At 52.1% G+C, this 14,489-nt stretch overlaps 2 protein-coding genes across 4 annotated transcripts in view; one reads left to right on the forward strand and one right to left on the reverse strand.

Annotated features, from left to right (window-relative positions):
• Positions 1 to 8,476, forward strand: part of DNAH10 (dynein axonemal heavy chain 10) — a 154,839-nt gene extending 146,363 nt beyond the window's left edge. For both annotated transcript variants that reach the window (XM_065904874.1, XM_065904876.1), the window contains 9 exons: positions 647 to 856; positions 990 to 1,085; positions 2,138 to 2,309; positions 3,637 to 3,768; positions 3,943 to 4,154; positions 4,247 to 4,414; positions 5,813 to 5,993; positions 7,501 to 7,646; positions 8,330 to 8,476. In XM_065904874.1, coding sequence (XP_065760946.1) covers positions 647 to 856; positions 990 to 1,085; positions 2,138 to 2,309; positions 3,637 to 3,768; positions 3,943 to 4,154; positions 4,247 to 4,414; positions 5,813 to 5,993; positions 7,501 to 7,646; positions 8,330 to 8,476 — 1,464 coding nt within the window. The remainder of the gene's footprint in view (positions 1 to 646; positions 857 to 989; positions 1,086 to 2,137; positions 2,310 to 3,636; positions 3,769 to 3,942; positions 4,155 to 4,246; positions 4,415 to 5,812; positions 5,994 to 7,500; positions 7,647 to 8,329) is intronic.
• A 1,256-nt stretch (positions 8,477 to 9,732) lies between these two features.
• CCDC92 (coiled-coil domain containing 92) overlaps positions 9,733 to 14,489 on the reverse strand; it is a 34,920-nt gene continuing 30,163 nt past the window's right edge. Inside the window, exons 2-4 of one of the 2 annotated variants that reach the window (XM_065903886.1) lie at positions 13,718 to 13,882; positions 13,069 to 13,110; positions 9,733 to 11,163 (exon numbers count right to left, since the gene is read on the reverse strand). In XM_065903886.1, coding sequence (XP_065759958.1) covers positions 10,388 to 11,163; positions 13,069 to 13,110; positions 13,718 to 13,847 — 948 coding nt within the window. In that variant the 5' untranslated portion in view covers positions 13,848 to 13,882 and the 3' untranslated portion in view covers positions 9,733 to 10,387. The remainder of the gene's footprint in view (positions 11,164 to 13,068; positions 13,111 to 13,717; positions 13,883 to 14,489) is intronic. The other variant, XM_065903885.1, reaches the window with a different exon arrangement.

A 14,489-nucleotide genomic window follows, 5' to 3' on the forward strand; every position in this document is an offset into this window, starting at 1 on the left:
CTCTGCCTCTGGGACAGGTAGAGGGAAAATGTACCTCCTTCTGTTTTACCTTTTAGGATCCCATGAATCAGAAAGAGGTTTCAAGAGCCTTACTGGGGTCATGAATTAGGGCAGAGCTGTTCCAACATCTAGGTTGGGGTGTGTGTGTGTATGTGTGTGTGTTTGTGTGTGAGTGTGGCTGGGCTGGGTCTTCACTGTCATGCATGGGCTTTGTTTGTGGAATGCATGCTCAATCGCTTCAGTTGTGTCTGACTCTTTGCAGACTCATGGACTGTAGCCCGCCAGTCTCCTCTGTCTGTGGGATTCTCCAGGCAAGAATACTGGAGTGGGTTACCATTTCCGCACGGGGTTAACTGACCTGTGGCATGTGGGATCTTAGTTCCCCGAACAGGGATCAAACCCTTGTCCCCTGAATTGGAAGGTGGATTCTTTTTTTTTTTTTGGGAAGGTGAATTCTTAACCACTGGTCACCAGGAAAGTCCCCAGTATCTAGGTTTGTTTTTTAAAACTCATTCGCCTGTGTCCTTGACTTTCACTATTTAGGGAAACAGGGAAGACACCCCGTTAGGATGGAGAGAAGGCCATTCTTCAGAGCCTGGGTGCTGGGTCTGGGGTCTCCGTCCCCATCTGTCTCCCCTCCTGACAGGTTGTGACTGAGCCACCCAACGGGCTGAAACTCAACATGAGAGCCACGTACTTCAAGATCTCTCCTGAAATGCTGGACCAGTGCCCACACCCGGCTTTCAAGTCCTTGGTCTACGTGTTGGCATTCTTCCATGCAGTGGTGCAGGAGAGGAGAAAGTTCGGGAAGATTGGCTGGAACGTGTACTATGACTTCAACGAGTCTGACTTCCAGGTGAAGATGCGGCTGCTGCCTCTGCCCAGGGACATTCCTCTCTCACTGGTTCCTGCCCTCGTTTTCAGAAAACGATCAGAGCCTGGATGGCTGTGGGTTTGTGGATACCCAGGCCTGTTCCTTCTCTTTTAAGGTCTGCATGGAAATTCTGAACACATACTTGACAAAAGCCTTCCAGCAGCATGACCCTCGGATCCCATGGGGTAGCCTCAAGTACCTCATTGGAGAGGTAGGAGCATCCTGGTAGGACCCTCTGCACCTCTCCACTGGGGTGGGCTGGGCTATGGCCTGGCACCCCTGGTCCATGGCCTCTGAGCCCTCCGGGACTCTCTTCTTTAAAAAAAAAAAAAAAGATATTTCCTTTTGGCTGTGCTGAGTCTCTGTTGCTGCTTGGTCTTTCTCTAGTTGCAGAGGGTGGAGTCTACTGTTCGGTGCAGTGCATGGGGTTCTCATTGTTGTGGGCTTCTCTTGTTGTGGAGCACAGGCTCTAGGTACATGGTTTTCAGTAGTTGCAGCTCCTGGGCTCTGGAGCACAAGCTCAATAGCTGTGGCACATGGGACTTGATTGTTCCACAGCATGTGGGATCTTCCCAGACCAGGGATTGAACCTGTGTCCCCTGCTTTGGCAGGCGGATCCTTTATCACTGAGCCACCAGGAAAGCCCTGGGACTATTCTCTTGCTCCTGCTGCCCGTCAGTCAAAGGCCCCTGGGTCCCTATGAATACCTCAGTTCATCACTCCATTATTCCTCATTCTAAGTGAGCAACCTTCACCTGGGGAGCCTGGACTTACTGTCCTGGGGACTCACGTTCCCCGCCTACCATGCTTCAGGCACATCACTGGAGCCCTGCTCCTGTTCAGCTGGCTCGGAGGTCCACTCTGGAGGCCACGACCTTATACAGCGTTTGTGGGAAAGCTTCCTCGGTGGCCTGCACGTGGCTCAAACAGAGACATCACCATTCCAGAGACAAAAGGGGCTGCTGGCTTCCTGTGTTGTTTTGTTTCTTATTTGCTGTGTTTTGGGGAGTTTGGCCAATTGCACACTGGCTCCCAGCATTTCACAAGAACTGCTGTCACCTCGGGCTCTATGAGTCTGCACACAAGCCCTCTTGTATATAGCGAAAGGCACTGTGGGTGAGCATGGTTTGAGCTGCACGGTGGCCAGACGGCAGGAGTCTCATGGAGGGTGCATCTGGGCTTGACCCTGGGCTATCTGCTGGGACCTTAGGGTTCACCCTGGAGGTCTGGGTTCCCACCGGCTCTCACTCTTTTTACTGTCAGGTTATGTACGGAGGACGGGCCATCGACAGCTTTGACCGGCGTATCCTGACCATCTACATGGACGAGTACCTGGGAGACTTCCTCTTCGATACTTTCCAGCCATTCCACTTCTTCCGGAACAAGGAAGTGGACTACAAAATCCCCCCGGGGGATGTCAAGGAAAAATTTGTTGGTGAGATTTCTCAGCCATTAGAAAGTATGCTAAATGTTTTATCCTAAGGGAGCCCGTACATTTCAGCTGTTCTGATTTCTGCGGTTGGCTTGATGGTTCTTCTGACCCCCCCACTGCTGGGATTCCTTGTCAAGTTGGGGGTGTTTTCTTATACTTTTTAGGGGGAACCCAGCAGGCTCTTCCTAGCCTTAGACCTGATGGGGTTAGTTCAGACTTCCTGTCCTGGAATGATGGTACATATATCAGATTCTCCATTGAAGAGCAGAGTGGCCCCTGGGAAACTCACAGAGCCATTTTCTTTTCAATTTTTTTAAAATTTAATTTTATATTTGAAAGCAAAGCAGTTTATTATACTCAAATGCATACATATTTGTATATATCCCCTGGACATACTGATAAGGGAGAGAGATCAAAGATATATATGTGTGTGTGTTAGTCGCTCAGTACTGTCTGTTCTTTGCAACCCCATGGACTGTAGCCTGCCAGGCTCCTCTCTCCATGGAATTCTCCAGGCAAGAATACTGGAGGGGGTTGCTACTCCCTTTTCCAGGGAATCTTCCCAACTCAGGGATTGAATCCAGGTCTCCTGCACAGTGGGCAGATTCTTCACCATCTGAGCCACCAGGGAAGCTTAGAGTTTCTAAAACTTTTGAAGAATACATCTGAATAACCCAGTTTATTATAATTTGTATATTTATTGTTAGAATATATCTAATGATCCTAAATGTTCTTTTTAATATAGTTTATATATTTTTGTTTATTAAAAAAATTTATTCATTTATTTGGCTGCATCAGGTCTTAGTCATGGAATGTGGGATCTTTGTTGTTTCATGCAAGATCTTTTGTTGGGGTGCACCGGCTCAGTAGTTGAGGCACGTGGGCTTAGTCGGTCCATAGCATAGGGGATGTGAGTTCCCTGACCAGGGATTGAACCTGCATCCCCTGCATTGCAAGGCAGATTCTTAACCACTGGATCACCAGGGAAGTCCTCTCACTGGGCCATTTTCATAAAAGTTGTACATAGAGGGAGTTCCCTGGTGGTTCAGTGGTGAGGACTCTGGGCTTTCACTGATGTGGGCCTGGGTGTGATCCTTGATTGGAGAATTAGGATCCTGCAAGGCATGGAAAAAAAAAAAAAAAAAATAGATGCACCTAGAGCTGGCTTGGACATGGTAGTGTTGAATTCTTATTTTAAAAGCATGTACCCCTTTAAGAAGTGGAAAGTAATATAACGTGTCTTGGGAGGTTAAGGCTGTGGGTCTTCAGAAATCGGGGGTGGGGGGGTCGGCATAGCGGTATAACCGCTGTATGTTTTCTCCATTTATAGAAGCCATTGAGGCCCTTCCGCTGGCCAACACGCCTGAAGTGTTTGGTCTTCACCCCAATGCTGAGATTGGATATTACACTCAGGCGGCTCGAGACATGTGGGCTCACCTGCTGGAGGTGCAGCCCCAGACGGGTAAAGTCCCCTGCAGACAACTCTGTTCCTGGGGGACCAGGGGCGTTGGTCCAGAGCGTGCTGCTTTGGTTTCTGGTAGTTTCCACATTGCTGGTGCCTTCCATTGAAGGCACTGGATGCCCTGGTCCCATGCTCAGGTGCCTTGCTGTCTCTAAAAACGTGTCCTGGTTTCAGGGGAATCCAGCGCTGGCATCAGCCGAGATGATTACATTGGCCAGGTGGCCAAGGACATAGAAAACAAGATGCCCAGAGTCTTTGACTTGGACCTGGTCAGGAAGCACCTTGGACAGGGCATCTCCCCCACCTCGGTGGTCCTTCTGCAGGAGCTGGAGCGCTTCAACAAGCTCGTCATACGGATGGCCAGGTCCCTGGCTGAACTTCAGAGGGTAAGCCCCGGTCCTCAAGTGCAGATTCCTGCCCAGGTGGAGTGCCTGGTCTTCCTCTAGTTTTGTCTGATTGCTCTTGATTCTGTCAACAGGCCTTGGCCGGAGAAGTTGGGATGAGCAGTGAATTAGATGACGTAGCCAGGTCTCTCTTTCTGGGGCAAATCCCTAACATCTGGAGAAAGCTTGCCCCTGACACCTTAAAGTCCCTCGGAAACTGGATGCTCTACTTTCTGCGGAGGTTCAACCAGTACACGACATGGGTGAGTGAGGGCAGTGGTCTGCTTGCTGGTTCAAGGCTTGGCCGGGACTCCCTCAAACCACCTCCTAACTTCTCCTCCCATCTCTGGCAGTACCTCTGTCCAGAGCTGATTAGGTGCTCTGGAAATGGTCCCTGACTCTGCAAGCATATCTGTATTTTTTTTTTCTCCTTTTGTTTCTTTCTTTTAATGACTCTGAAGCATCCTATTCACGACTTATTCATCTAAGAGTCTGTCTTGGCAATTGTTCCATCTAAGTATTACACTGAGATCTCTCTAGGCTCAGCTCACAGTTATCCTGTATCCTTTCCCCAGTGGACATTTAGGTGGTTATCATTGGAGTTTTTTTTTTTTAAATCAACTTTTAAAATTTGGCTGCACTAGGTCTTAGTTGCGGCATGTGGGATCTAGAGCATAGAGTCTTGGCCTCTGGGCCACCAGGGAAGTCCCTCTTTTTTTGTCTGTTTGTTTTTGGTTTTGCTAGTACAAACAACATTCTATTGCATGTGCCTTTGGAGACTCATGTTAGTATATTCCTTGCGTACAATGGAAGGATTGGATCCGGTGTGTGTGTTTTAAATTCTGACAGCTCTTGTCAGATAGTTTCCTAGAGAACTTGACACCACAGTGTACAAGAATGAACATTTCCTCTCCTCTCTGCCACATGATGTGTTCTTAATATTTTGGACCTTTTTCTCCTTCATAGGTAAAAAATAATATCCAAGATTTTGGATGTGTATTCCTTTAATTATGGAGAGGCCGAATGTCTTTCATGTGTTTACAGACCTTGCGTGTTTTTCTGTGACTTGACTTTTTGTATTTGAATTTCATTCTTACCAAGTTTTCCACCTTTTAAACTTGATTTTTAAGAGCTCTTTGTACATCAAGGGGATTTATCCTTTTTCTCTGCTGGAGTTGCAGATACCTCCCAGCTTGCCTCAAGCTTGTTGATTTTGTGTATTTTTTTCCATAGGAGAGTTTTACATTTTAATGTAGTCAAAAAGACCAGTCTTTTCTTTCATGGCTTCTGAGTTTTATATTCCCCACTCTGTAATTCTGAAAACATTCGCTGGAGATCTCATTTTGTGGTTTATTTCTTTCTTTATTCATTTTTGTTTTGTTTTTGGCTATGCCATGGCATATAGGATCCTAGTTCCCTGACCAGGGATTGAACCCTCGACCCCTGCAGTTAGAATGCAAAGTCTCAGTGTGGCTTATTGTTTGTATTTAAGTCTTTGCTCCACCTGGAGTTTGGCCATCCAGCTTGTTTTTCCCAATGGGCCGCCAGCTGCCCCAGCACCATCTTTCTCCCTCTAAGGTGAACTGCCTCTTTCGTCAGCTGTGACCCTGGCATTTGATGGCAGCCCCAGGCTCCCACCACCTGACCTCCTCCCTTTCCAGGTCACTGAGAGTGAGCCCAGCGTGATGTGGCTCTCTGGGCTGCACATCCCAGAGTCCTACCTCACGGCCCTGGTGCAGGCCACCTGCCGGAGGAACGGCTGGCCGCTGGACCGCTCCACTCTGTTCACCCAAGTGACCAAGTTCCAGGACGCAGACGAAGTGAATGAGCGGGCAGGACAAGGTATGGCCAGCTCCCTGTAGACTCACAGTCTCTCCTGTGAGGTCTCCCTCCTGGAGCCAAAGGGGTGAGCACAGTGTGGGCCCGGATGGGCCAGGAAGTGTTGGAAGGTCAGACTGCTGCAAACACTGGCTGTGTCTGTGCGCTGTCCGCGTGGGTCCTGGCATCTCTGAGGGTGTGTCTGGATGCCTCTGGTCCTGTTTTTCCTTTGAGATGCAGGGTGATGTCAGGGGAGAGCTGAGCCACACTCGCCCTGCTCGTCTATGGGAAATGGGCTCCTAGGTTAGAATGTGAGCTTTCAAAGAACTGGATCGCCGGGTGGCTTCCCAGAACCATGAGACCCCAGGGGCATGGAAGCCAGAGAGTGGGATAGGCGAGGTGTGAACCATCTAATTGTGCTGTAACTTCAAGTCCCTTAGACACTGGCCACAGTCTGCAAATTACAGCTGGAAACTGCTGTTTCTTGGGGGAGTCACGTCTTAGAACAGTGGTCTCCAACCTCTGGGGTCTGTTTCTGATGATCTGAGGCATAGCTGATGTAGAAATAAAGTGCACAAGAAATGCAATGTGCTTGAATCATCCTGAAACCATTGCCCCAAACATTGCCCCTGACTCCCAGTCCGTGGAAAAATTGTCTTCCACGAAACTGGTCCTTAGTGCCGAAAAGGTTGGGGGTGCTGTCTTAGAGGGCGCTTCACTGCAAACACAAAAGCCCACTTAAGCTACTGATAGGTCGGGGAGCGGGGATTTACAGTGAACATTCAGGAATGCCCCATCCCCATTGTAGAAACCCAGAGAGGTCTCAGAGGGACTGGCGGTGTTGGGGCCACCACCCGCTCTGGGCCAAGTGGCCATCCTCTTCTCCGCTCCTGGGCAAGTATGCACTGTCCTCCTCCCCTGAGACCACTTCCTCTGCGAGGCTTCAACTCCCTGGTTTCCTGTCACTTCAGCTCTGGGGGGACTTGGAATTGCTGTGGTGCCAGCTGGCTCTGGGGGCCCCAGGCCACTAAGTGTGGGGTGCCAAATCGCTGGGGAGAGATGACCACCCCTCTTCCATGGCACGGTGGCTGTAGGGAGGGTCATGGGGTCTCTGGGGCATTGCATCTGAGCTGTTCCTCTATGAAGGGAAAGCGGGCCAGGTAGAAGTGGTGGCCATGTCTTTTGGGAATAGGCATGGGCTGTGTCTGGGAAAGGAGAATCGGTTAGTTACCTTTTTGTTCATTGATATGCACATCCCCGAAGAGCCATACAGCAGAATTATACATGCTCCTGCCTGAGTCCAGGGTTTACCGCATGGCTCAGTGGTAAAGAATCCGCCTGCCAATGCAGGAGACGCGAGTTCGATCCCTGGGTTGGGAAGATCCCCTGGAGGAGGAAATGGCAACCCACTCCAGTATTCTTGCCTGGGAAATCCCATGCAAGAGGAGCCTGTGGGGTTGCAAAAGAGTCAGACACGACTGAGGGACTAAACAACAACTGCCTAAGCCTGGCTCTCTTCCTGTGCCTCTAGGATGCTTTGTGTCAGGACTGTATCTAGAAGGCGCTGACTGGGACATAGAAAGAGGATGTCTTATCAAGAGCAAACCCAAGGTGCTGGTGGTTGACCTGCCCATCCTGAAGATCATCCCCATTGAAGCCCATCGCCTCAAACTGCAGGTGAAATGCTGATGCCCGCCCTGGTTCTCCTCTTCTGGTCTCCTCTTGACTAGAGTTAGACACCAGCTGGTTTCCAACAGTCTTGCCTTGTAGCACAGGAGCCCTTCACCTTTCAGGGCTGGGGGAAGCCCTTGAGCCTGTCCTCGGGAAATGCACTCGTGCGCATGCGTGCGTGCAGAGTCTTCCTCAGGGGGGCACGGGTTCAAGGTCGGAGGCTGTGGTCCAGGCCTGCTTCAGGAGTGACTTCTCCCTTCTTGTGAAATTCTGTGGGCACTGCTTGGATCAGAATGGAGTTACCTTCGGTGTGGACGGAAGGTGATCCTGCCCTGCCGCCTATCCGCTTTTCATGGCTGTTTGCAGAGCCTGGGCGTGCCTCATGGGCTTGGTGGGGAGCGCTCTGCATCCTTAGCTCTTCGATGAGCCTTCACCCTCCCATCCACCCTCTGGGACTAGTGCTCCCTTCTGTTGGCTCAGCTGGTGAAGAATTCTGCAATATGGGATACCTGGGTTCGATCCCTAGGTTGGGACGATCCCCTGGAGAAGGGAATGGCTATCCACTCCAGTATTCTGGCCTGGAGAATTTTATGGACTGTATAGTCCATGGGGTCGTAGAGAGTCGGACATGACTGAGCAGCTTTCAGTTTCACTTTCGATTCTGCCCTCACACGCTTTTTCCTGTGCAGAACACCTTCCGGACGCCAGTCTACACCACCTCTACCAGAAGGAATGCCATGGGGGTCGGCTTGGTCTTTGAAGCTGATCTCTTTACCACGAAGCACATTTCTCACTGGGTCCTGCAAGGGGTGTGCCTCACCCTGAACTCTGATTAACCCTCTGGCTGAAGAAACAACAATGGATTCTAAGTCTGTGGTCAGCGGTGGATATGCTGGGAGTTAGGGAAGACTAGATCGTCTGCTGTCACTTCTTGAGACCACTGGAGGAAGGAAGGGGATTGACACTGCTTTTTCCTCTCATTTGAAATCAGCCATTTTCATCTTTTTCTATATAAGTTAATCTGAATGGTTTTTTAAAAAAACTATTTAAGGATTCTGTGTATTCAAAAAGTAAAATCAAAAAGAGCCTTTTAAGATGTGTCGAATTCTCTTTCCCTTTTCAGACGGAAATCTCTATCCCTTCTCAACAAAATTGCCTGGCATGTCAACGGCACAAATGAGAATTCTAATGTAAATTGTCAAAGGTGGTTTTTTGTTTTTGTTTTTAGTATTTACTTAGTCATTTATTTGGCTATGCTAGGTCTTAGTTGCAGCATGCAGGATCTTTAGTTTCAGTATGTGGGATTTAGTTCCCTGACCAAGGATTGAACCCCAGCCTCCTGCATTGGGAGCAAGGAGGTTTAGCCACGGAACCACCAGGGAAGTCCCCCAAAGGTGGTTTTCTGATAATCCAGGTCTGTTTCAGCAGCTGCCTCTTTGGAGGCGAGCACTGTGTGCTAGGGTGTGGGGTAGAAGGCCGGGGCTGCCCCGTGGGGTCAGCAGGGGCCCCTTCCCTGGGCTGATGATGCAGAGAAGGAGCAGAGGCAGACAGAACCACCCAGGACCTCTCCCTTCCCCAACTCTCCAGATCAGTTCTTGTGCTGCAGACCTGCCAGCATGTGGGTGAGGCCAGTGGGTCTGATGTTTAAGCCCTGCCTGAGCTCCTGCCCCCAACTGCCTGGGTTTGTGAGGGTGCAGACTTAGAAATTTCCAGGACCAGCGGCTCCTGGGCGTCCCTTCCTTCTGTGCATCTGGAGCCCTGGCCAGGCCGGTCTCGGGATGAGGAGCAACTTAACTCGGCATGGGAGGGACAGGTCTGAGCTGAGCGCTAGCAGGACACGAGGGCAGGGCCGGAAAAGCGACTTTTGCCAGAAACACAGAACATTCTAGGGACTAGCTCTGGGTAGTGCGAGCTAACAGGGGCTCCTCTTTCCGGAAGTGAACCCCACCACGGGACCTACCCTGGGTGAGCGCACTGTCTGGGCAGCAGTTACGGGTGGGGGTGAGGGTGCGCTATTTCTCCCCGTCCCACTGTCCCTCCCCTCCAGGCCCACCCTGGGGTGGTTTAATAAAAGACACAAAACAGAAAGAAGGCAGGTTTAGAAAATAAAGTTTGTTGGGGATCTTGAACATTTTGGATAAAACTAACAACAAAAAATACGAACACACATTCAGGTCGTGGTGATATGAGGAATAATGTCATCTTATTTAGTTCCTGTGACATAACATACAACTGCTCGGCTTATCTGTGCCGCCCCCGGGGTGGGTGTGTCAGGGGGGTCTCCAGGAGGGCGCAGGGCTTTTCCGGAAAGGCCGCCCCGGAAACCGGAGGCGTGAGGTCAAGGCCGATATGCGTTGCTCGGACTTTAGAATTAGGCGTGTGACTATCGGATAATTTCGTTAACGTCGAGCAGGAACGCGGCCTGCGGCCCGTGCTGTGCGCGCGCGCGTGCGCGGAGGTTCCGCGGAGCGGGGCTGGAAGCAAGCGAGTGGGCACACAGGTGTTTGGCCTCAGCGATTAGTAAATACGGATTCTGCGGCAAGGGCAAGATCGTGTTTCGGTGTCAAGTCAGAGGGCCAGAGGAGGAGCAAGAGGAGAATAATCTGTAGACAGTGTGAAAAAAATTTGGCATGCATGGGGATTAAAAAAAAGAAAAAGCAAAAGAGGAGGTGCGGATGAAGTGTTTTCTTAGTGGTGATCACAGTGCCTCGACAGCGGGGTGGAGGGTCGCGGGGGGTGGGGGGCGCTCACACAGTTCTGTCCGTCCCTGAGTGCTTCCTGACCACCTTGCCTCCGTTCACCTGGTCCACCGCCAGCGTCTCCACCTCGGGCGGGGCCTGCGCGGGGGCCACGTGGTGGATGCGGTGTGCCACGCCCACGTGCGCCTTGTGCGGCTTCTCGCGCGCGGGGTTGGGCTGCTCGCCGGCGCTGCGGTCCGAGGCGATGGGGGGGATGACGAGGGGCCGCTCCTTGATCAGGTGGACCTCGGCCGACTCCCTGGCCAGCAGAAACGGGGTGGGGTCTGGCATGGCGTCCACCGGCTCCCGCAACAGCAGTTTCCGGCTCTCGGCCCCGAATCTGTAGACCTCCTCGAACTCCGGGTGCAGTGGGGCCGAGAGGCTCTTCTTCATGCGGCGCCGGGGCGTCTCGGGCAGCCTGTCCTTGGGCGGCGCCGGCTTGTAACTGGCCAGCGCGGGGCTGCCGGCCGGGCTGCCGTCCGAGGTGCCGCCCGAGCTCAGAAGCTTCCTCTTGGTGGCGTGTAGCTGCGAGGTCAGGTAGGCGATGGTGCCGGCGCGCTGCTCCAGCTCGCTGGTCAGCACGCCCAGCTTGTGGCTCTTGACCTTCAGCTCCTCCAGGTACTTGCGCTCGCGCTCCTTGATGGTGTTCTCCAGCACGGTGATCATCGCGTTCTTCTGCTCCAGCTCCTTTAGCAACTCCGTGTTCTCGTCCTCCTTCAGTTTCAGCTGCGCCTCCAGGTCTTCACATCTTTTCTTGAGTTCACTGCTTCTGGAAGCTCCGTCCCCTGGATGGACAAGCCGAGGGGGCAGAGTGAGAACCCAAGGGCAGGGCAGCTAGGTGCTGGGGGTGGGGGGGATGGGGGCAGGGAGACTTCCCTGCAAGGATCAGGGGTCTAGGCCAGCCTCGCCTCCCCATGGGGGAGGGGTACGCCTGTCCAAGATGGTTGTGGTACCCACAGGCCACAAGGAAGGCGGGACCCCACCCCTCATGCCGCTTCAGTGTCCTCTCCTTCCAGGAAAGGGTAGGTGATCAGGAGGTCTTTGAGGCCCCGTCCAGTTCAGTTCTGTGGCTTAGTACATGAAAGGATGTCTCCAAATTAAAAAAAAAACGCTGTTAAAATGGGCAGCTTCAGAGTATTGGTTGGTTGTGGTTTAATCACTGAGTCCTGTCCAACTCTTTTTGCAACCCCGTGGACTGTAGCCTGCCCGGCTCCTCTCTTCATGGGATTTCCCAGGCAAGAATACTGGAGTGGGTTGCCATTTCCTCCTCCAGGGGACCTTGCTGACCCAGGGATCCCACCCATGTCTACTGCATTGGCAGGCGGATTCTTTATTGCTGAGCCACCTGGGACGCCTTAGACCTTTCCAAAGGCGTAGGATTACCCTGTTAGCACAGCCATCTGTCTGCTCCATTCAAAGCCCGTTTTGGAAAGACAGATGTAGATGTTCTCCATGTCTAAGGCACAAAAGCTCTCAAGTTTCAGGGAAGACCCAATGCCAGGCTGCCACTTTTCCCCTGCCTCGGGTCCCCTCTCTGCATCTCTCAGAGCCTGAACCGTAACCCTTGGGGGAAGGCCTGTTTAGAAAAAGCCATCTTGACTCCAGTGTGGTTTTTGCACTTTTAAAATCATCATCTGTTCTCTGGTGCAGCTATTTGGGACAGGCCATAGAGGCCCTGGCTTCTGTCCCCTCTGCCCCAGCTGCCAGCAGGCTGGTAGCTTTGCAGGTGCCTGAAGATTCTGGCTTTGGGGGAGCATTGCTGGGACAAGAGTCTAGAGAGGCGTTCAGGGCTGTTCTGGAGGCCACCCAGTAATGTGGCCCCTCGTTCAACCGGTCTGTAGAGAGCACACATGCTGTGCCAGGTCCTGTGCTAACTCGCTGGACACAGATGGAACCCTGCTCCACCTCTTCTTTCTGGTTTATATCACATCTCATTCTTGGTTACGGAAGGAATGCATACTCACTGTAAAAAAACCAGAGAACCCAGAAAAGCAGAGAAGTGAAGTGAAAGTCGCTCAGTCATGCCCAACTCTTTGTGACCCCATGGACTGCAGCCTGCCAGGCTCTTCTGTCCATGAAATTCTCCAGGCAAGGATACTGGAGTGGGTTGCCATTTCCTTCGCCAGGGAATCTTCCTGACCCAGGGATCAAACCCTGGTCTCTTGCACTGCAGGAAGATTCTTTACTGACTGAGCTACCAGGGAAGCCCACAGAGAATGGGCATTCTAAATGAAGTGTTGGTCGCTTCAGTTGTGTCTGACTCGTTGCAACCCCATGGACTGTAGCCCGCCAGGCTCCTCTGTCCATGGAATTCTCCAGACAAGAATATTGGCATGGATAGCCATTCCCGTCTCCAGGGGATCTTCCCAACCAAGGGATCGAACTTGGGTCTCCTGCATGGCAGGTGGATTCTTTACCGTCTGAGCCACCAGGGAAGCCCATTCTAAATACATGTGTCAATCAAAAAAAAAAAAAAGCATGCACCCCTCTTGTCCCACTGACAGCCCCTTGTCACACCTAGGGAGTCCAGACTGCCCTCCCCCTCCTCTCGGAGAGCTCTGATCACACGTGCAACTCTTCACAGTAAATGTATTTTCTTCTACATGTGTCATTAGTGAAAACAGGTGGCACCAACATCTGCCACACTAGGAAACAACAGTGGGATCAAATTTGGGGAAGGGAGTTCTTACCTGTCTGATCCGAACTCTTGACTGTCAGCTCATACGTTAAATCTAAAAAGGAGATCATATACAATCATTGCGAATGATTACTGTACCTTCAAAACCTTCATCTGCTCTGAAAATGCAGAACTGATTCCCATGATCAGCCTGAGGGTCCTGCCCAGACAGGGCAGGGATTGCCAGCATTAGAAGCAAAAGTGACAAGAGAGACCATCAGTGGCTACTGTCCTTACTAGGGTTCAGAGGGGACCCTTCTTTCCCCGTATATGTACCCCAACATCCACAATTACCATGCAGCTTGCTTTGTGTGTTATACTTTGGTCATTGGTTCCAAGATGCATTGTATTAATAAACTCTAACCATTGCACTTGGATCCTTCAAGTCCTCAGTAAGCTGAGAACTGGCTTTCCAGCTTTACACTCGGTGCATGTGGCCTTGGCAGAGGATGAGGTAAGGCATTCAGAGGGACTCCAGCGACGACAGGGTTAACCACCCAGAGGGGGGAAGTGAAACCCCCTTCTCACGCCCCTGGCGCAGCTCTGGAGGCAGCCAGTGTGAAGTTGTCTTGGTGACAGGTTCTGGTTTGCTCTGGGACTGCCCCCACCCCCAGCGCCCTGCCCCGGTCCCTGAAGGTCGCTGGGTGCCCCCACCCGCACACCTGTGCAATGTTGCTGCAGTCGCCTGATCTCCGCGTGCAGCCCCTTGAGCGTGCTGGCGTGCTCCCGCTGAAGGAACAAGAGGTTCTTCTGTGCGCTCTGTAACTGGTTCTCCAGGTTTGTGGCTGCCATGCTGACATGCAGGTGACCTGCAGGGGACACAGGGCCTGGTGGCAGGAGGGTCACAGGGTGACAGGCAGGAAAAGGACACTGCCTGCCGCCTGTCCCCCCACCCCCCGCCCTGTGGCTTTGTGGGGTGGAGGGCAGTGTGAGGCCCGGCTCTGGATGCACAAGGTTCCCTGATTCCAAACCCTGGCCTCGCCAGGGCTCCCCGACTGCCCTGACTGAGGCCAGACTCACTCCTGAAAGACGTCCTTGAGCAGGTGAGGCACTGGCTGCCTCCTCCCAGGAGAACCAGGTGCTGAGGAAGGGACATCTAGAGCTGCCAGGCCAGGAGTAGGAGGGAGATGAAGGGGCATTTCAGAGGGAAGCCCCCCAGAACTTCACAGACTTGACAGCCCCTCTGCAGACCCTTCTCTTTTCTTCTGAGTTCCTGAGAACAATCCCACGGGGCCACAAGGAGGAGTCTGGAGTCCAGACTCAGACCCTCCCCTACTCCCCGCCCCTTAGCTTCCAGCCTCCATCATCGGCCACTCACTCAGGGCTCAGACTCTTGGCCTGACTGTAACTAGAGAGATGCAGTGAAGTCAGCCGGCCTTTCTGGAAAGGCTACCAGAGTAACTCAAGACACCTTTGCACAGCACTGGAAAATGC

Source organism: Muntiacus reevesi, chromosome 13 (genome assembly GCF_963930625.1).
Source record: "Muntiacus reevesi chromosome 13, mMunRee1.1, whole genome shotgun sequence".
Lineage (NCBI taxonomy): Eukaryota > Metazoa > Chordata > Mammalia > Artiodactyla > Cervidae > Muntiacus > Muntiacus reevesi.